Source organism: Pholis gunnellus (genome assembly GCF_910591455.1).
Source record: "Pholis gunnellus genome assembly, chromosome: 4".
In the NCBI taxonomy this organism is placed as follows: domain Eukaryota; kingdom Metazoa; phylum Chordata; class Actinopteri; order Perciformes; family Pholidae; genus Pholis; species Pholis gunnellus.
Window position 1 is genome coordinate 11,589,865 of NC_136530.1, and position 22,528 is coordinate 11,612,392.

General features: G+C 42.6%; 1 protein-coding gene across 4 annotated transcripts; it reads left to right on the forward strand.

The window, feature by feature from the left end:
• The first annotated feature begins 1,794 nt into the window (after positions 1-1,794).
• rubcn (rubicon autophagy regulator) lies at positions 1,795-21,179 on the forward strand. 4 transcript variants are annotated; one of them, XM_079158027.1, is made up of 21 exons: positions 1,795-1,993; positions 4,016-4,169; positions 4,788-4,871; positions 5,525-5,684; positions 5,943-6,049; positions 6,225-6,450; positions 6,986-7,411; positions 8,580-8,675; positions 9,140-9,255; positions 9,488-9,686; positions 10,782-10,889; positions 11,685-11,759; positions 13,512-13,572; positions 13,819-13,951; positions 14,040-14,185; positions 14,330-14,394; positions 14,684-14,922; positions 15,506-15,567; positions 15,805-15,958; positions 16,112-16,205; positions 18,686-21,179. In XM_079158027.1, exons 1-21 carry the CDS (start codon positions 1,956-1,958, stop codon positions 18,820-18,822), a joined length of 2,880 nt encoding a protein of 959 aa, XP_079014153.1. In that variant the 5' UTR covers positions 1,795-1,955; the 3' UTR covers positions 18,823-21,179. The 4 variants fall into 4 exon arrangements, with proteins under 4 accessions (XP_079014153.1, XP_079014154.1, XP_079014151.1 ...); XM_079158028.1 differs by lacking the exon at positions 11,685-11,759; XM_079158025.1 differs by lacking the exon at positions 18,686-21,179 and having other exon boundaries at positions 16,112-18,671.
• The last annotated feature ends 1,349 nt before the right edge of the window (positions 21,180-22,528 follow it).

Sequence of the window (22,528 nt, forward strand, 5' to 3'; positions counted from 1 at the left end):
ATGCAAGACTGTGGTGCCATCATGTGGGTATGATGATTATCTTTAAAAAAAAGGTGGGGATTTGTATGGAAGCCCATTCTCGACAGCAAAAAAAAGTAAAAAAAGTTAACTAATAAAAAAGGAAAAAAAGAAATCCACCCAAAAAAATGCTTATTATTATTTTTTTATTTTTACTTTTTTTCTGCCAGCAAAAAAAATACAATAAAAAAAACAGATGTTTCCAGTTGCTGTTTATTGAAGGTCGCCACCTGAGCCACATTGGTTTTATTCTTTGTACTCCAGAGCTGCTTCTTGCTTAAAATTCTATTCAAGGGTGCGTTTGCTCAGTACAATCCATGTGAAACATCAAGCAATTGAAGTATTTCATATGTTGTCAAGCCACGTTTAAAGAAGTCTTCAATGTACTCACAATCCATTTATATGTCAAATGTAGGGTAACGTAATGTTAAAGTATGTCATAATTTTGACTTTCTATCTCATAATTTCGACTCTATATAGCAACTGCAAACATCCAGTGTTATGGTTACAGATGGATGCACCAAAAGTGTTGGTGCATTTCTTTTTTATTTCTTTTTTTCTGCTGAAAAAAAAGTAAAAAAATAACTATAAAAGAATCAGTTATTTTTGAAATTTTTTTCAGCCAGCAAAAAAAAATTGAAATCTTTTTTGTTACCTTTTTTTTTTTTTGCTGAAGGAATGGGCTTCCATAGCTTTGTGCATGATGGCTCACTACCACTGCTGACTGGCGTCTGAATCTAACACAGCCATCATTCATGTAGTAACACCTGCACTTCACTTTACTTTTTGTAGGCTACTTTATATCAAGTGTATGTCCACGAAGTCAACCTAAAGTTGCATTGATTTCATTTTAAGTTTAGGTAAATGTCAATACCCTACTCTTTGCCTGACAGTATTTCTCCTAGTAGTGAAAAAATGATTTTATTCTCTGTATGATGGTATAACATGCATGTTCTTGTTCCAGCTCTTCACTGAAGGTACACAATGTTTGTGACAATGTTCTATTTTTACATAGACAAACACTACATATCATTACTTAATCATATCATATTATATATTAGTTTGGTATACAGTGTTTACATATACTAAATGAGCTGACTCTGCTAGTTTTGTTATAAATTGCTTTTGTATAGTTTATTTTTCAAAAGACCTTTATAGGCTACAACTCGTTTGCTTTCTCTATTTATCTGTAGTTATGTCTGTCTGAATTTCCACCTCTGGGGGTCAGTAAAGGCTTATCGTATTTTAGGATAATGTTATACCCCTCTCTCCTAAATTAAAGACATATTTGGAAACTTTATTATCTCTTCAAATGTTTTGCTGAACAACATGAGTTTGTAATGACAATGTTAAATATACAGCCTGTGAACAGAAGGGAACGAGAGAATGCATGTAATCAATTAACCATTATTATGTTATACTGTAGAATACAAAGACGTGTGAGTTCAAACAGGGGGCAGCAGTCAGTTGCATGTACGTACAACAGGTGGCGGTGATGACTCAGGTTAACTCCGTTGAGCAGCCATGTGTTTCTAGAAAGCTCTTTTCTTCTACCAGCCACTTCTGAGCGTTTAATCCGTATGCTTACATATTGAAAGTCCTGCAGACGCAGTGGCAACACGTTGGTACACTGCCCCAAAACAACGGAGGAAAATGAACTATGGTCTTGTAGCGTAAAAGCATGATTATCGTTAAAAAGTGGGCAGAGCAGAGGACATCACCGCCCACTTGCTGATGATAGCGGGTCATGCGGCCTTCACTGTTTTGATTCACAGCTCGGACAGGCGGGGCAGAGATGGCGGAGGACGGGAAGTCCGTGTGATTACCTAAAGCTACCCTACTACTACTGCGGGGACATCTGTTGCACGAAAGAAGACATTGGGAGTAATCGGGGAAAGCTGGCAGCTTTTTACGGCACTCGATTCCTTCCGGATGACATGGAGATATCGGCGGAGGGAGAGGCGGAGGAGCGCCGGTGAGTGACAGCCTGGGCTGGGCTGGTTACTTGCTAACAGTGACCGTGGTTATATATAGATGACAAAACTATAAACTGTACCACTGAGAACCAAGTTGCTAATTCACCAATGTCGGCCAGTCATGAACTGAACCATTGTTACCATGTTGGATAGCTAAGTAGCCAGCTAGCTAATTCACTGGCGGATTAACTAACTTGCTGAAGCTGGAGTGCTAGCGGCTAAGCTAGGCTAACCTGACATGTCAGAGTTGGACAACTTGTTGAGCAAACAGCACGAGCTAACTGTGAGGCTTGTCAACATGATTGATCAACTGATTGACTTATTTGAGAAATTTGTTTGCACATGTTGGCTAACCGCTAATACCGTGTTGTTAACAGTGCTAAACGTTAGCTATCGCCAAGCTAGGTTGTGGTTACAGCTAACGCTAGCTGTCAAATTAAGTTTGACAGAAGCTAATGATAGTCGCTTGTGTTATTGTGCAAGATATGAACACACTGCAAATTAAAAAGAAATATTTTGTGTTTAAAATGTTGGCAAATTTAGCTACATGCTTGTTTTTTTTTTTCAAACAAGCTGACATGATTAATTCATTATCCGCATTCTATGAACGCACGATTACTGGAAGAGTTTGTTTAACCGGAAAAGCTGCACAACTTCCCTCTTTTTCTGCCAACTGCGCAAAACATGTATTTTATTTTTTTACACAAGTTGACATAAACAACACATTCTCATTTCTTGACAGCACGAGTGCTGGAAGAGTTTAACAGGAAATGTTGCACACGTTCCCTCATGTTCTTTCGAGTGTGCAAGAGACGCTAAAATGACCTTTCAGTCTGAACAATGCACATTTATACTTTCAGTAGTAGAGACATTCCTGCCTTGTTAGGGCGTTATAGGTACACGGATGATAATGAGCAGGGCCTTGACAACTTCTAAATCACCTTTGTTTGTTTAAGAATTGAAGGTATAAACTAATCTGTCTTGAAGGTCTTCAACTAGCTTGAGTTATGAGTCCTTTGATGGCTGTAGAGAGGGATGCTCACTGTCTTCTATAGGCAGTGCAGGCAAGCATGGACACACGCACACGCGCACGCACACGCACACGCACACGCACACGCACACACACACACACACACACACACACACACACACACACACACACACACACACACACACTGCATAAGTACACAATGCTCTTCAGTGTGTGGAGAATGTTCCCTAACTATCAGTCTTCCTCTTTCTATGTTACATGATTTGATTAGTTAGCTCGGTAGCTGAACTCGTGATGCTGCTGCTGCTCTCGCTGTGTTCATAAATGTGCTATTCATAGGGTTTTTATAGCCTTTGACTTTTCAACAGCTTCTGCAACCACCTGATGTTGACGATAATGAAAATAAGATGATCCTCAATTGTGGGTTAGTCAGTGAGGCTGCACTGACTGCATTGCCTAAATGCATTCACGCATCCTCCACTAACTAAAGTATAGTGTAATGTATAAGTAGAAGATTAAATGTTAAATTATCCTCTCCTCAAAGAACGCCCTCAAGTCTTGGTGTCTTCTGACAGCAGATTTATTTGTCCTGCAGCTGCAGTTAGTTAGTTAGACTGCTGACTGAAGGGGAAAAAGAGGATGTCCTGGACATGAGCCAGTGTTTATGGCTCTTAGGGAATGTGACCTGATATGTTTTTATCTTAACTGGATTTTTGTAAACATTTTGTTTATAGGGAGGGAGAAGGTCTATTTATAATATGATTTTTGTCTGTCTAATCTGTCTATTTGGCTAGGATGTGAGGATATTGTTCTTACATTCATTCATAGTCAGCACCCTTAGTCACCAAGTTATCATGATTAAACTGCTGAAGACTCACATTTTAGTTTTGGGAAAAGTGTTTTTGTTCATGCGAGTGATGATTAAGGCCACAGCACTGCTAACACCAGCACTTCTTTACCTCCTTCCTCATTCCTAAACTTCCTCCTTCACCCTTTCTCACTCCTTCCCACTGCCCCGTTTCTCTTCCAGGAAAGAGCACTGGAAGCTACTGTCCAGCCTGAAGACCACAGTGGAGGGTCTCCTGTCCACCAACAATCCCAACGTCTGGTCCCGTTATGGCGGCTTGCAGCGGCTTCACAAGGACATGAACAACATCCTGAGCCATGGGCTGAAGAATGAGCAGGTCAGAACTCCGGAGGTCTGACCGATGCCACGCTCCCGTTTAGTTTTTATTTGTTGTGAACAGATCACCGATCACTTCCAGCCAGCTCTGACAGATTTAGCTTTGGCCTGAAAATCTGCAATAAAGGCTTGTGTTTGAACATGGAGGAGCAATTGTTTCAAGGTGTGACCCATAACTCCACAATACCACACCATCAGACAACAAACTGCAGTACCAGTGTGCTCAATATTTCCAGATTACCCATGTTACACCTGTGATACACTTTGATTGCAGCTGTTAAGACAAATGCCACTGACAACCGAGATAAGGAAGTAATTCAAACTTAAGTTACACTACCACCAGTAAATGTCACCCTTCTATTCATCAGAGAGTACGTTTCTCACACACCCACAGCTTGTCAGGAATGGATGTTGTAGGTTTTTGTCACATGCTTTACCAATGTAGAGGGTACTTTTTCTTATATTTTTGGCAAGTATTTACATTATTAGAGAACTATTACTTGTCCTTATCAGTTCACTTCCTGGAATACAGGGGAGAGCGGTTCACTATCACTCCCTCCATAATGGCGTCTTGTGTTTATCCAAGCTGTAACGTGGCCACGCTGGTTTTGTGTTGCAGGTGTACTACAAGCAGAGAGACTACTGGCCGTTTGTGTGGTGTGTTCGCTACATCAGCCCTCACCTCGCCTCGCACGTTGAACAGGTATGAATCCCGCCAGCAACATGTACGCTGGTATTTATATGGAGACTGTGAACTTACCTCACAGTACAGTTTTCATTATGTTCCCAGAAAGATTAGGTTATAAGATAATGAACTTTTCAGGTTCCACATTTGCTGCAAGAAAGGGCTGGTATTCTCAGTTCTGTAATTGATATTCACACACACAACAAATGACGTGCCTATGCATTTTATTCACTGTTATCACTTTTGTTTGTTTGCTCCACCGGCCACTGTAGCAGGAAACTGACCCTCATTCAGCTGATGCATTGTGTAGCTTTTGTACAGTGGCAATAGGTGGTGACTTTGAGAGCCAGCCTGCCCGCCAAGTTTTTAGTTTCATGGAAAGTGAATACCTGACAGAGTCACAACACTTCCTGGATTGCATGTTCTTTGTTGTGGAGTACAGTCTCCTCTGTCAAGTGTGCAACAGTAAATAGATGGAGTATCATACCAACTGTAAACAAACCGCATTATGTTTGGTGTAAATAGTATAAGATCCCATGATACTGGTTTCTTCGAAACAATTAAAAATGCGTTTCTTATATTCAGTAAAATAGTGATTGTCATATCACTCTACCTCCCCCCTCACAATATGCTCCCGTTTCACATTTCTCTCTTCCTCCCTCCCGCCACAGTTCAGTCACCTGGAGCCGGTGCTGAGCAGCGGGATGCAGAGTGCTGGTGAGAGCTACAAGGCAGAGCGCTGGCTCCTTCACAGCTTACAGGTTCACTTGCTGTCGGCTCAGCTGCGGCCTCTGCTCCGGCATCTGGGGCATACACGAAAGTACTTTAATGGTGAGTTGCAAGGGTCAAATAGATAGTCCCGTTTAATATAGACGACATTGGTGTGAAGTGTAAACTAAAGTATGAAGCAGCTAAAATGAATTCTGTTCATTTCTGTTCCTGTTCTTTTGTATCACTTCCTCTCTTCTCTCTTTCACTTTTCTTTTTCTGTCTTCACTTCACTAATAAATAATCTCTGTTATTATCTTATCTCCTTACCTCTCTTTGTTTCTCTGTCCTTCTCTCCGTCCCTCTGTCTCTACCTTCCAGATGATGCCTTTCTGCTGAGCGAGCCCCATGTTACCGCCATGTTCCAGTGTCTGGAAGCTGTGGAGCAGAATAACCCCAAACTGCTGGCCCAAGTAGACACTTTCGGGGTGGGTCTTGTGAAATCACTTCAAGTCTGTCCACTGTGCTGCATTTATCTCGTCCATTTTCATTTTGTTGTTAATCTTTGATGGTGTAGATGGCCAGTCAAAAGCTAAGGCAACTTTAAGGAGGACATTTCGGACAAGGCCTTACATTTTGTATCGCTCCCTTTTCACCCTCCAGCTGTCCCCTCTGAAGGGCCCACCATGTCTGGGCCTGTTGAAGAGCCAGAGCCTGTGTGTGTTGCCCGGGGCCGGTGGTGTTTGGATGAACGCTGACTCGGCTCCCAGAGGAGAATCTCTGAATCGCAGACTCACCACCTCCAACTGCTCCCTCAGAGAAGCAGTCGCCACCAGCCACAACTCTGGGAACACTACGGGAGTCGGATCCCAAAACAGCAACAGCACAAGTGAGGAAAGAGTGACAAGTGGAGTTTTGTTAAAGGGGTTTGTGGATTTGTTCATGTTATGCTACTAATGTGTCAAATTTATGGTCAGATCTCAGCAAAGGGTGTCGTCTATGACGAGACTTCTTGCATCGGTCTCGATGTAAGAGAAGGATTTTGTAGTTGAATATTGAGTGAAGCAAATGAAAAATAAGGTCACTATTCTGCAATCGGTATATACTGTATACAGGGTAATTGTGGGTGGGAGTGGGGAATGGCACAATGAATGCACTACAGTTTGTATGTGAATAGACGGACTGACTTAGACACACAGAGGCCTGATTGTTTGTGGACGAGGTCAATTATTCAAAAACGTGTTGGTACAGCCTCAAAATCTCTGGCTGTGCTCACTAAAATGATTTAGCTAATTAGTGTTTTAGTATAATGTTTACTTTAATTGGTTTCAATCAATCTGTAAGCTTTGAAAGGGAAGAAACAGAAGCAGGCCGGTGACACGGTGTCTCCATCCATCTCACGTTATCTACCTGCTCTGTTGCAGACACTACCTCTGCAGCCAGCAGCCTGGGAGCTCCCTGGGTGTGCGTGTCCAGACGGGGGGTGAGTGAGCGGGGTGTGACGCCCCCTCCCGGCCCCGCCTCGGCCCCTTGTATCTCGCTCACGGAGGCCCCGTCGTCCACCTCCCTCCAGCCTGAGGCCGGGGACTCTGGTGAGGGCGACTATGACGACGGTCCGGAGTACCTGGCTATCGGTAACCTGGGGCAGCGCAGCCGCTGTGACTCCCGAAGCTCCACCCACAGCAGCGAGCAGGGCGTCACCCAGGACCAGTCCCTGCAACGGAGTGCCCTAGCTCCGCCCCCACCCAGACGCTCGTCGTTCTCAGAGGGCCAGAGGGGGCCGGGCCGGGCGCCCAAAGGACACGCCCGCTCGTTTTCTGACACGGGGGTCAATCAGAAACTCAGGAACGGTAAGAAAACGTAACTCGTGTGACAATAGCTGGGCTACCTTCCATCTATTAGTGTGTTAGTTGAAGGTTGAATCGAAATAAAAACATTATAAAGTACGGTGGCAGGAAATACAGCCCCTCATTTGTCCTGTAATACATTAATGGGAAACCGAGGCATCAGCACTCTGAACATCATCGATCCCCGAGATCTTCTTCTACCGGCACAACTCTATTATTATACAGCGAGGTTTCAGTTTCCTGCAGGTGATGGAAACGCATCTGATTAACAATTCCTTTTTTTGCTCAATGTTTGTACAAAACGTATGTGAGATTCAGATGGGGGGGGTGTACCTGAATGCTCTATTTGCTGTATTTTTAGCTCTGTAAGATGTGGCGAGGCCGCATGTTTTCTCAGAATGTGCACACTTCCTGTCTGAGGGTTCTAAACGTTTCCGAATTAACATCTCTATTCTCGTTGCTCACCGTTTCCCCTTCTTGGCTTGAGGTAACTTTCTCTCCTTCTGCTCTATTTCTCTCTCTCTCTCTCTTCCTTTCTTTTACTGTTTGTGCGAAGGAGGGGGCCCCCGAAAAATCACCATAATAATAGAAGATCCGGTAGCAGGTTGGCAGTGCAGTTCCACTGTGCTCCATCACTATACCCCTCTTTCCTTTTACTCTGCATGCTGAGGAACTCTTTCCATCCCACTCATTTCAAGTCTTTCCTTCAGCTCCTAATACGTGCTTTGTGTCTTTGATGTTGTTTTTCTTTTAACTGTTACTCGGGTCAAAATGATGTGAAGAGGCCATGAATGACCCCTTTCAGTGTTGTGTTTATGTTCATGCACACATTTGTCATAACCGATCAGTGTTGTGTTGAAAGTATCATGGAAGATTTATTTATTTATTTATTTATTTATTTATTTATTTCTTTCTTTCTGTGTCACTCAAATTATTTTTTGTGAATCTGTACATCCCATATTCAAGTCATTACACTGTCAAAGGTCAGCAGTCATGTTTTTGTTTCTGCATGCAATAAAAGTGAGCCATCTCCATAGATTTTACTGATTGTTTGACAGAAAAAACGACTTTTAATCTATGAATGTTGACGCATGTTCCCATCCATCTCAAAGAATTCTGTGTTTTATTTGGGTGAAAAAAAGTCACGTAACATGTTCTGTTTGTCTCTCAGAATCGGCAGAGGATGACTGCTGTATAAAGAGCTACAGCCCTTTCTCACCCCCGTGCAAAGATGTCAGCTCGCCCGGGTCCCTCTACATGGAGTCTCGTGAGTTTTCTGCTTTTACAGTTCTTTTGCACTTAACAAGGGCTTTGCTCTTATCCTGTGATTGTTAGATTTTTTTTTAAAGGAAGATTTGAGCCAGAGAAAGTCCACTGCAAACTTAAACAGGGAAGGAAGTTGAAGAGGAAAGCTGACATGACATGTTTCTGAATGTAGCAAGTGAGTCATCCATAAATGTGACACTCTGGACCCGAGCAGGAAGGTCGTGTGTGTGTGTGTGTGTGTGTGTGTGTGTGTGTGTGTGTGTGTGTGTAATTGTGATTTTATGGGGTAGATAATAAGACAATAAAATACTCTGACAGCATGCAGTTTGCTTTTGGCAAGCTTAAAGCTTTTTTATTTTCTTTAGTTTTTACCAGGTGCTTTTGATACATTGAGAATCCATCAGAAACACACACTCAAGTGCAGGAAACACATTGCTTTCTTTGTTCATGTTTTGGTCTCTTCAGACGGGTCCCAGCACAACAGTGTTCCCGATGGGATGTTCAGGAAGCCGTCGGAGGGTCAGAGCCTCATCAGCTACCTGTCGGAGCAGGACTTTGGCAGCTGTGCTGATCTTGAGAAGGTTGGGGTCCATTTTTAACACACATGACGAACTCTGACTGGTGTTGGTGCTGATTGATCAGTTAGTCAATCACCAATCTAAACTTTGATTATATACACTTTTACAAATGCAGCAACTCTGTGCTAAAATTCTGCCAAATCTGTGATACAGTGCAGTGTTTAACTTACTATGTTGCATGTCAGAAATGTCTCGTCTCCTCTGATGGATTCATCATTTTCTCTTTGCTCTGTAGGAAAATGCTCATTTCAGCATTTCGGAGTCCCTTATTGCCGCCATCGAGCTGATGAAGTACAACCTGCGGCGTCAGCAGGAGGGGGGCGAGGAGGAGGGAGACAGCGACTGTGAGATTCAGCAGCTCAAACAGAAGATCCGCCTGCGCAGGCAGCTGATCCGACGCAGCCGCCTGCCGCCCTGCGCAAACGTCCAGCACAGTAAGGCAACATGAGTAGCGAGGAGCGGTTTAATCACACGATGGACACAGTCTGGACACAATCCTCAGTTGATCATCTACCATTTCACGGTCTCTTAGTGGTGAACGTGCTTTTAGTTACTAGACTTTAGTTGAAAATGCTACGTTTGTTGCTTCTTTGTTACAAATACTTTGTTCTTTAATAATCCTCAAGAGGAAGAAATCAATTTGAGGAAGTAGCTCTTCCTCAAGCGCCACTTCCTCAAATTGATTAGTCAAATGAATGTTTAACTGTCGAAGTAATTTATGTTTAATTAGTTAAAACTTTGGCAACTAACTACCTCCTAACTTGGACTTAATAGCGCCGGGCTGGCTTTGATTTCGGTTTGTCATACATGTGCCGTTAGCTACACTGATACAATTTTTTTTTTTTTAACACAATTCAAAAAGTGCCACAACAAAGATTTCAAACCTGATTCAGGATCCCAGTGTCTGTTCAGGTCATTTTTTTAACATTGGGACGTCACAGCTGCAATGCTTACTGGCAAAGTGAGATTCTTCTCCATCCCACTCGTTCTGATTTAAGGTTTATCAGGTCAGTCTTTGGCCACTGAAATGTTGCGCTCTAACCTAATGAAAGAGCCAGCTCGTCCATTCGTAATCATATTGGAAGTTAATTTAACAAAATCATTGTTGTGTGGGTGTACCTAACAAGATGGGCTGGAATTACGTCTTGAACAAAATGTATTTATTGTGTTTGGAACAATGCAGTTTAACTTCAAACTGGATATTTTTATGTAAAGCTACAAACTTATTTTTTATTGTTGTTATTATCACAGATTTCATAATGCGACATTTACATCCGCTCAGGTTTATTTGTTTCAGTGTTTGGCAGTTTTATGTATTGTAAGATCCTTTAGTTAAAACGAATACAATGAGATTTGTTTGATATTTCTCTTCATCTGGCTCATCCTGGGCTCAGTGGTGTTCTTGCAAAAGCATCCAAATTTAAAATTAGTCTCACTGCATGACAGTGTCATTTGGTACAGATGTGATTTCTGTCCTGTATTTCTGTATCCCTCTTTGTTTAATCTCTGGTCTCCTTCCTCTCCTGCAGCTTTCCACTCCACTGACAGCGGAGGCTCCAGGAGGAGCTCTCAGGACTCCTACCAGGGCCTTTCTGACTCCGGCTCAGCTGAGGAGGTGGAGGAGTGCGAACTACGAGGTAGAGAGAGGGAACGGGGCAACACCACGAAAGACTAACGGTCTTTGTTTTTGAGCGTCACTATTGCTAATCAGTGTGAACAAACTCCTTCCATCCAGGCTTATGATTGTCAGTTCAGCATCTTTTTACGTATTACTTTTAAGCATTGTTAATGTATTTAAATGTGTTCTAAGACTGAAGAATTCATCATTTGTCTGCTTGGATGACTTTCTGTTCTAGTCATAATTCATAACCTAATCACCACACTTGCTTCATGTTGCTAACCGGGCGTGTCACATGGACCATACACATGGAAGTCTGAGTGCAAAAGTCACAGAATGGAAGTCTGTAAAATGATTTTTCTTAGCGTTACTATTTTTACAGACGTTACGGTCATGCGAGTCATGATCATTTGATACGGTGCGTTTGGTCTGTAAAAGCTTCCGGCGTATTCCAGTCGTTGTTCGCCACACTTCAACATCTTCCTCTGAATAAATTGATTCGATTTAAATTGCTGTTTTGTGTGACAAATAGTAACCGCAAGAAACTAATCACTTACATTCAGGAGGATCAAGAGCACGCATTGCTTCGATGCTGTTAACCCGGGTTGTGGGATTTCATGCGTGCACGTACTTCATGTATTGTTTGACTGCATCTCTCAGCACTGTGGTTTGAGCATACAAAGTGTGCTGTATGGTGGAGCTGTGGTACTGCATGACTTCCACATGTGGGGTGTTTTAAAAAAAAAAAAAAAAGAAGAAGAAATGTTTGTGCTTGTGGTGACGGTCGTGCTGAGTGTTAGTTTCTGTCTCTCAGATGGCTGTGAGGGTCAGTCCCTGCTGGCGGTGTCTCAGAACGGCCTCTCCCTGTCACTCGCCTCCCTCTTCTCAGGTATCTGCAGGCTGGACGGCTGGGCGAGGCTCCACAGCTACAGTACAGACAGTTTACTGTGGCGGGGGGGGCTCCTCTGAGAGGAAGCTGATGGCTCCACTCCAAACTGACAATTCAATCCTTCCTGTTAAACTGGAGGGCACTTTAACCATTTACACTTTATAGTCTTATTTTAATCATACCGATTGATTCTGTTCAAATATTTCAATGGACACAACCTTCAGTAAGTTAAAGACACTTAAGGAATCAACCTATAAATTACCCAAACTACTTTTTTCAGCATACTGATGAGATGGATATACATCATTCTTTTTTTAGTAAATCCATGAACGCACCACTTTCAGTTTGCAGTACAAATCCTAAAATGTACTAAACTGTTTTCACATCATTTCTGCTAACTTTACATTTTGTGTTGGCGATGACCAAAAGGAGTGTTCAGTTGCTCTATTCTTCTGATTTTGAAAGTTGGAAGTAACATTGTACTCATTTGGAGTGGAGCCAGCGGCCTCCTCACCTCTGAATAGTGTGCTTGGCTCTATGTGTTGGTGCTTGTTGTTCAGTGCTCCAGGGCTTTGGTAGACAAATGTGCCTGTACCGGTTAAGGGAGGCTCATGGGAGGAGACGAGGGAGTGAACAATTGGCATTCTGTGGCGTCTGTAACTACAGGGATTATTCACTTCTTCATCCATCCCATCATTCATGAGCTCCAATCCGACTCCGGTGAATATGAGGTGTGATCATTTTCTGTCACATTCACATCCTTCCACCATGTTTTAAAGTTTGAAGTCAGCCCGATATTAATTGGTTCTCTTGTGAAGGCTCATACAACAGATTTTTGCGCCGGTTAGTTGTGATATTGATAACAGTGTAATGTTTTGCTGGTCAGCATTAAGTGCTACATCCTTCTGTTTGTATTAGTCTGTTTCAATCCAAATAATCTCAGTGATTTACACTTCATTGCATCCCTTAACCAAAATCCTCTTACCCTGAATACAACCAAAATCCTTAAACCTATTCAGAATCCACGTGTGTGATGAGATGATAACACACTTTGATTAGTACTGTAACAGAAAATACGCCGTCATTGTCTGTATCCTATGAGAAGTGTAGTTAATAGAAAACCACACATTTCCATGAAAACAAGCTCTACCTCTTCGGTTTGTCATAACCACATTATTCACCATTTCTCTTAAAAATGTTCGTGTGTGTGTGAATATCCTCTGGAAGCGCAATATTGACATTGAGAAAATTGGTCATAATTATCTTAATATTTGATTTAGTGAGCACTCTTCTGATAGAAATTAGCCTCTACAGTCACACAAGAATCCATGCAGGCACCTCTTTGTTCTTCCAAAGCCGTTGTGCTTAATGTCTTTGCCTTCGTGTTGTTTGTGTATATGTAGCAACAATGCTCCACCTTTTGCGTCTCTCTGGCTTTCCTGCATGCTACCTGCTAAATTACCTTTTTAAAACATGCTTGTCATCAGAGATGTGATGTTTTTATGGACTTTTACTTTCCGCATCTTATTTTTGTGTGTCTAATCGCATCTCTCTTAAATTATTTATTTTCTAAACATTAAACACTGCGTAGCAGTAGCAAATAGTGCCATGGGGAGAAATTAACAACTGCAGGCAAATTCAGCCATCATCTGACCGTTATTTCCAATTCTACAAATCTGTGTAAATAAAATGTGAAACTGCTCCTTAGTGGTCAAATCTCTTCTATTTAACTGTTGTCTTATTGTCTTCCAGATGCAGACATTAAGCGCAGCGTGAGCTCCAGCAGCAGGTCTTTTCTCAGCTCAGAGTCTATGTAAGTCACACGCTTCCTATTTCCCTTCTTCCTCTTGATAATGCAGAATAATCGTTTTTCACAATCTTAATTCTTGAACACCGTTGAAGCTAATTTAATCAATCACAGTTACACAATTGTAACGATGATATGAACCTTAGTGGGGATTTTATGTCATGTCTGTGGAATAGCGAGAAACTTGAAAACCGATGTATTATAATTGTTACACTTTAGAAATATATTCGGTCCTTTTTTGTGTATTTTCAGCTCTCCGTCCTTCCTCCACTCTAACTCTGCTGAGTCAGTAGCCATGGGTTTACTCAGGCAATTTGAGGGCATGCAACTTCCTGCGGCCTCTGAGCTCGAATGGCTGGTCCCAGAACACGACGCTCCACAGAAGGTACAACACCTTGCTTTTATAGCTCCACACATGTCGCACGACACGCCAATAATGAGTATAGTTAAAAATACTTTGCTCTCTCTCCTAGCTGCTGCCCATCCCCGACTCTCTGCCGATCTCGCCTGATGATGGTGAACACGCAGACATCTACAAGCTGAGGATTCGGGTTCGAGGTAACCTGGAGTGGGCGCCGCCCCGACCGCAGATCATCTTCAACATTCACTCCGCCCCCAAGTGAGTCCCTCACCAGGTTTTACCTGTCTTTACCAATTTATTGCTCATTCATTTCTGTTTTAATCTGCCATTCATTTGTTGTTGCCATCCTTCACATGACACCTGCAGAATTTATGTTACTTACACGTTTTCTTTCCGTGTCAGGAGGAAGATAGTTGTGGCGAAACAGAACTACCGCTGCGCTGGCTGTGGTACCCGAATCGACCCAGGTAAATACTTGTTGCAAGGCATGTAAGCTTTAACATGCATTTGGACATGTTTCTATTAAACAAACGTATCGTAACAATACATATCTATTTACAGCTTCAGTTCTTGTTTTTTATTTTATTTCACAAGTGCAACTTTAACACTTGTTTTCCAATGTGATCAGCTGGCTTAACATTTGATATTTCGCTATGGTGGTTCCCTTTTTATATATAGAAATGCTATGCAGACACAGTATCCTTCCATATTCTTACCTCTACCCACTTGTGTCTCTGCTGTCCGTCCACGCTCCAGATTACATCAAGCGACTGCGTTACTGTGAATACCTCGGCCGTTACTTCTGCCAGTGCTGCCATGAGAACGCCCAGGCGGTGGTCCCCGGCCGAGTGCTGAGGAAGTGGGACTTCAGCAAGTACTACGTCAGCAACTTTGCCCGGGACCTGCTGAGCAAGATCGCCGGAGACCCGCTATTCAACCCCAATGACATCAACAGTGGCCTGTACAAGAAGGTCAAAGCTCTGGAGGCAGTCAGGGTGAGCACGGAGAATTTAGGCATCAGGCAAATTGTCTGTTTTTGCTGAAATTCTCTTTATTTAGTTTTTTCTCTCACCAGTAACTAGTGGGAGCCCAACATCATAACCAGTTTCAGCTTTGTTTAAAACGTCACTGTGAACCTAAATGTGTCGTTCACTGAGCATGAAGTATCGTAATTGTAAGACAGTGAACTTGTGACTGCTTGAAATACACCAGAACGAATGGAGCCATTTATGTCCTCGACCTCAAACTGTAAGTCGGTGATACTGAAAAGTCACATCTTTATGTGCTTCATTCGGCAGGACTGGGCTGAAAGAGCAAGAATACACATTAAAACCTCTACCTAGAGATAAAACGACAGAGTTGTTTATTCACGTGTGTCAATGCAGCTTATACCTCCTGGGAAATAGAGAGAGAGGAGAAATGTGATGCTTCCCCGCCTCAGTCAGCTGATTATTAAACACTTTGTCAACACAGATGCTGTTATTGTAAACTGAACCTGGCCTTCTCGCTCCTTCCACCATGTATTAAACGGTGTGTTTCTGTCAGTGTATGTTTAAGTAACCAGTTGTTTTTGTTTAGGTTTTGAGAGTGCAGCTGTTTCACATGAAAAATCTCTTCAAGACCTGTCGCTTTGCTAAAGAGTAAGTCGTCTATGCCTGTACAAGTTCTTTAGTTTCACAATCATTTCAAAACATAATTATTCTCCCTGCAAAGACGGACATCGTGTGTGTGTGTGTGTGTGTGTGTGTGTGTGTGTGTGTGTGTGTGTGTGTGTGTGTGTGTGTGTGTGTGTGTGTGTGTGTGTGTGTGTGTGTGTGTGTGTGTGTGTGTGTGTGTGTGTGTGTGTGTGTGTGTGTGTGTGTGTGTGTGTCCCTCAGGGTGCTGGACCAGTTCGACAGCCTGCCAGGTCATCTGACCGAGGACCTTCATCTCTTCTCCCTCAGTGACCTCACCGCTGTGCGTAACGGGGAACTGGCTCCCCGCATGAAAGAGCTGCTTAAACTTGGTACCATGCACGTAGCTGGCTGTGTGGTAAGATCCCCTTGTAACTTCTCCTCTAACGTGGAGAGTTAATCCAGTTTATTTTTTTTTTTATAACTGTTATAATGTCATCAAATAACAAAGAGATGCCCAGCTTAATCAAATGTCTGCTCTCTCTGTCACGGTTGCTCCGACCGACCCCAGCTGTGTCAGGCAAAGGGCTTCGTGTGCGAGTTCTGCAGCAACGACAAAGACATCGTCTTCCCCTTCCAGCTGAACAAGTGCCAGCGCTGCGAAGGTGAGCCCTCGCTGCTGGCGGCGGGCCTGGGCGGCTCGAGAGCCCCCCTCCCCCGGCCCCGCTCCGTTCCACTTACCTGGAGAGACTGGAAGATCTCCAAACCTCGTAGGCTGGCAAGGGCCCTCTCCAAAGACAGGAGGGAGGGGGAGGGAGGGGAGGGAGGCTTAGAGCAAGGTGTGGATCACGGGGCGAAGAGTAGGGTGCAAGAGGAAAGGGGTGAGCCAGCAGGAGAGAGACGGGGAGGGGGGGGAATATTTCAAGCTTTCGCTCCTGGAAGACTGGTGAAAGCTTTCTCCACGAGTAAAAGCAACGAGGAAGAGCCGACGGGAGGGACAGAGTCAGAGAGGGAGGAAGAGATGAAGGGTGATGGAGGGGGAGGAAATGGGGAGGAGTATAGCAAAGAGAGGGAAAAGAGTAAGGAAAGGGGAGATGGTCATGCAAACAGCTTATTAAAAGTTCTTCCCACAGACAGACTAAAGAACGTCTCAAAAGAAGACAGACGAGGCGGTGACAGCGAAACATGCAGCAGCATGGAGAGTCTAGATGAAGCAGGACAAGAGAGGAAAGCACTTTTATCAGGGTTAGCGAGTAAGGGTTTCTCCAAAAGAGAGATGGAGGAGGAACGGAAAGAGGAGGAGTCTAAAAAACGAGTTTTGGAGAAAGAAGCTGGATCTGAGGACGAAGTAAAAGGCAGCAGGGAGGACATTTCAGACAAAGGCCAAACGGACGCAGCTGAAAGGGAAATATCTGGTGCAGAAAACGAGGAGAAATTTACGCTACTGAAATTGTTAAATCCTCGTCAGCTGTTTGCTGTTTTCTCCAGAGGGAAGAGCAAAGGAGAGAAGGCTAGAAGTGAGGAGAGTAACGCAAAAAGCAAGATGGATTCTGAGGAGGAAGGCCAACAAGAGCCGGCCTTCATAACGCGGACTAACTGGAGGGGGAGAAAAACTCGCAATGCTAGGAGAGAAGCCGGAGGCCGGAAGAGTAGGAAAGGGACCGAAAAAGAGAGCAAGGTTGCAAGTGGAGAAATGGAAGAGATAAGTGATGCAGATTGTTGTGTTGAGAGCAGTGGAGGACAAAAGTAAGAGCAACGTTAAGCTAAGAGATGCAGTAGTTCAATGCCTTCTCCCTGAATGAGCCACGTTCCAGTTCACTAAGCTGCTGGCAGGTTATTATTTGATCTGCTGGAGTAAACAGTGCATTGTATTTGTCCAGATATTAATGACTGCTTGATAACAGTTAACCGAGGGCTTCAGGATTAGTTAACTCATTAGAATCATTTCAAGTCAACGTCTTGTTAGGTTTACAGAGCCTTTGTAGTCTGTAGATGTCAGATACCTTCTGCACAACTACCACCCACTAACATGTTTTATCTTTTTATTATTTATCCTGCTTCTGCTTTCATTTTGCACCAAGTTCTTTGCACTACAGTGGTGTTGGTATTTCTCTGCTTTGGGTCGGATTCGGCAGCTATTTGGTGGCGGATGTCTTTGTCTTTGATTGCAGAGATGTTTGTGTGTAACGCCTGACGGCTGATACCGCAGCTGTCGTCGGTCCCGGTTCAGTTTCCGGTCTTTGGCTCTGAGCTCCGTACTGCTTCGGTCTTGGCCACAGGGACGGACGGCAAATGACCCCAAAGTGGTGGATCACTCACAAACGTTCGCGTTGGTCGTGAAATTCAGTTTGGTCTGTTACACATTTGAGCCGGCGGAAGAGTCATAGTTTCATCCCAGCCGACCGGTACTTCAGCTGATTTCACTGATTCATTCATCTCTATTTATTTCGTTTCAATATAGGAAACGCTGCCTGTTGTTGTTGTTGTTGTTGTTGTTGTTAAGCCATGTTATCATTTAGATGTTTGTTGAAGGAAGAATGTCTCTGAATTAATTTGTAATTTATTCTTTAAGTTGATATTATTTAAGCTTCATCTTCATGAAATAAACGCCACTTTTTAAGTTGAGTTGCCTGTCATTTTATTCACTTTCATTCCATTTCTTTTTGCAAACATAGAAACTAAAAATGGATGCCAGTTGAATCATTGCAGTCACGCTGACCTGTTAAGACATTGAAGAGTTTCAAAGCGCTCTGGTGGCCTCTCTCGGAGTATTAGGATGTGTATGAACAGGTTGAGGGTGTGGCGCGAGTCCCCCAGGATGTCAGCAGGCTCACCTGCTTGTCTCCTCCTCCCTTCTGCCGCACTGCCTTGCCCGTCTGCGTCTTTTATACTCCCCATCTCACCCTGCCTCCGATTGCGATTGGCTGTTGTGTCAATGCGTCACAGCTCACTTTTGTTTTTAGCAGACTGGTTCAACCGGTTCACGCCTGTGGACACGGCAGCATTGTTTGGTCGGGAGCCGCTCTCTGTGAAACCTGTTCTCACCCTTTTTGTGAAGATGTAAATGTTTTTTGAAGTGTTAACATCTCTGACTCCTGTGTTTTGTGATGATCTCTCCTCCTTTTTTTTTTTTTTTTAATAACAGAGTGCCATGCGTGTTACCACAGCAGCTGCTTCCGGACCGGCAAAGACTGCCCTCGGTGTCAGCGGCTGGCAGAGCGGAGAGAGAGGATGGCTCGCAAAAACATGGAGGAACAAGAGGACGAGGGAGGTGGGCCCTAGTGCCGGTAACGGAAGACACTCTTGAGACTAAAGAAAAGCACAATGCGACCATGATTGTAGTGACTGACCACCTCTTTCTGTTCCAGTCCTCTCACACCTGGGGGGGACAATACTGCAAAGCAATGTTTTAATCTCAAGAGATGCCGGTTTTACTACATCAGTGCATCAGTTGTGTGGCTACTGTTGATGTTCAGATACATTTGGTGTAAGCCGGTCCCCTTTCACACATGCACTTTACTCTGTGAGTAGTGGTAGCTTTTTGTGTCGGCGTAATTTATGAGTAGGAGTCGATTTTTTTTCCATGAAAATGTTGTGACTTTTAAAGAGAAATTGCTCAGGCTTCGCAACGTTATAACCGAGATTTCTTTCAAAAATTCTCTTAACATTTTTTCTTTAACTTGAGATTGGCTCATGCTTAATCTTTCATTCAAAAAATTGTATTTAAACACATTTTGTTGCACATAAGAAGTTAAAGTATCGGAAAAAGACACAAGTGTAAAAGACAAAACCCTTCTGACTTACAGGAATATATTTTATGCCGGCCAGTTCCACCTACATGTGTGAAAAGGACCTGATATTCACTAAACGTTTCCATTGTGGTAAATCTACTATATTTGGGATTTAACTAGATCATAAAAACAAGTGTTTGCTCTATTGTACCCAGGTTTGATATTCCTCCTTCCTTCAATTGCAGCTTTTGGCAACGGCTTCATCTTTGGATATTTTATTGGCTACTGGCTTAGCTGAAGTTTGTTTGTGTGACCTGAAATGGCAGGATCTATTAGTTTTTTTAAATCAAATAGCAAGTAAAAAGTTTAAATCTCTTTTTATGTTTTGACTGATTTTTCAGTGCACATACTGTATTTGAGCAATGCTGCCCCTTTTTTTTTTATAGTTTTTATTATTGTTTGAAGGTGTTAATCCTTTCTTTCCTCCGCGCCTACTGTCCCGTATTAAGCTCTTTAGCCACGCTTATGTGCCTCTGGGACCAATGAACTAAGACTGGCAGAGCTAGTGGAGTTCCATTGGAAAGCTGAGTTTATAGAAGGACTGGACTTCTGAGTTTCAGCCAGTGTTGCAAATATATGAAACTGCAAAAGCTCCATTTTTGTGCTGCTTGAGTGAGTGAGTGAGTTTATTAGAATAAGCTGTGTGAATAAGAATGTGTGTGTGTGTGTGTGCGTGCACATGTCTACCTGCTGTATATGCAGTCATGCACAAAAGGTTTGCACCAGCCTAATCAGCACTTGTTTCTAACGTCGCTGGTTTTGGAATAATAGAGTCGAGTTAATTGCACTGATCCGTCCGTTCGTCTGTTGTTGGGGAGGCAGGTTGGGACATCACTCTTTAGGTGATGTTCGTTTTAAGAACATGAACCTTGAATGCAGTACATTCTGAAGGGGTTCAAAATAACAGAGCCACAATTTAATACGTCATACTCTTAACTTGCTGCAACATAATTATCTAAATGCATTAATCACCTCTTGGACTGAAATTCTTCATATTTAATTGGGTCTTTTGTCCAACAGATCTTAGTCTAGCACAGTGGTTCCCAACCTAATTGGCCCTTAAAATAATATGTTTAAGTTTTGTAAACTATGTCAGGCAAGTAAGTAACTGGGGCCAGCAGCTGGTTAGCTTAGCTTAGCTTAAAGACTTGAAACGGGGGGGAACCAGCTCAAGCCTTGTTTATAAAAGAAACATGCCCGTCAGCACTTCTAAAGCTCACTAATCGAACCAAACCGCATGTTTTCTTTCTCAGATTGTTTTATTTGAGTGATATCTAGAGGCCCCAAAGATTAAAAGTATTCCAGTATTTCACAGGTACAAAGCAGAAATTGTGGAAAAGTGTTTTACTAAACAAATGTTTTGATTTTTCTTTTGTTATTTCCTGCACTTTAAATCGTCCGGTGACCCCTCAGACACATTTGAGACCCCAATTGTATGTGTACCAACCTCCTTAACGGATTAGTCTCCAGAGTACATACCGTCTTCTGCAGGCTTTGCTTTGTGTGAACAATCCCTCACGAGGTCAACACGCCCTCATGAGAACCTAAAGCAATATGTGTGGTATTCATGTCCCTAAGCCCCCACAGCCCAGCATTGAAGAGATGAACTGCACCCGTGTCTTCAGGCTCCTTTTCAGAGGAAACACTGAGCTCTTTAATGATGCGACTCCACTGAAAAGCCTCCTTAACTCAGCAGACTGCCTTTAACGTGGAGGCGTTCAAAGGTTTAAAGTGCACTACAGATTAAAGTGTCGGTTATAAATAATGTTAATTGTTGTTAATATAATTATTATTTGTGTTAATTTGTCTTTGTTCTGTAATTGACAATAAAAGACTGGCCAGACTGTTGATGAGGGTTGTTGTTGTTTTTCTGTGCTGATAAAAAAAAAAAAGTCTAAAATGAAGTAGTGCTGCCACTAACTATAATAATTATTTATTTTCAGAGCCTAATGTGACTTTCTCAACACGATATTTGGCATTTTTGTGCCGGGGTGCCCGTCGGCCCGGTCCATTCTCTTGAACTTGATATTTCAGGACGGCCTGGTGCCAACGTCAGATTAACTGATAACATTTTGGTGTGACCTCACGTCCGTACCATTCTGGTGAATGCAACAGGGACGCGTTGACCGAATTTCTTCAAATGAGTTGTGTTCACCAGCATTAATGGTTGAGCCAATTAGAATTTGGTGGTCAACGGTCACTGTGACCTCACAAAACACGTTTTGGGCCATAACTCAAGAATTCATATGGTCATTATGACAAGTCCACAAGAATGTCTAATAGGATCAAATGGAAAAGTGATGACATTTTGGACAGACATGTAAACGACAACATGACGTTGGACAGATGTGAGGTGGTAATTCTGCCGTCTCAAATGACAAACTATTGCAGATTAATTGACCAATCATTTTAGCACTAAACTGAACATTGACTTCCTTCACTCTACTTTAGCAGACAGTTCACTTCATTATGATGCGCTGTTTAGTACAATCTACTGTACAGATAGAAACTGATCAAGTTTTCCCAAGAACCCCCCCCCCCCCAAAAAAAAACTTGCAGTATTATAATTATTAATATCATCAATGATCTTTATTAAGCACAGTGATAAAGGAAGTACTCAGATATAGTATAAGTAGCAATAACACGGCGGATAATTACTGTTACACGTCATGCAGAAGTATAAAATACAGAAGTATAAGCATCCAAATGTACTTAAAGTACTAATTATGGAGAATAGTCCATTTCTGAAAAGTGTATATTATATCATTGGATTATGATTATTGCTGCATTCACGTGCACATCACTTTGATGTTGCAGGTGAAGGCGGAGATCATTTTAGTTACTTTCTTTGTCTTAACTTATGTTGTATTAATCAGATTTTATGTATGATTTTCGCTGCAGACCGTTGATTATGCTTTCTCTGAAATATGCAAAGTGACAGCCTGTAGTGGCTCTCACATCTCTGAAAACGATCGCTGCTAAATTTCCAAACAGACGTTATTTGGATATACTGTATATTTGGATAACTGGCCACATTAGGAATGTAGGACTGCACGGTTTTCCACTGAAGAAGAAGTACTCAGTAAGTAGTGCATTGTTATTTGCATATTTGTATGTGCTTTGGGGGCCTTTTGTAAGTTTTTCTGTGGTACTTTGAGTTTGAATAGTAACATTGTTAAATACTATTCTTATCTAAA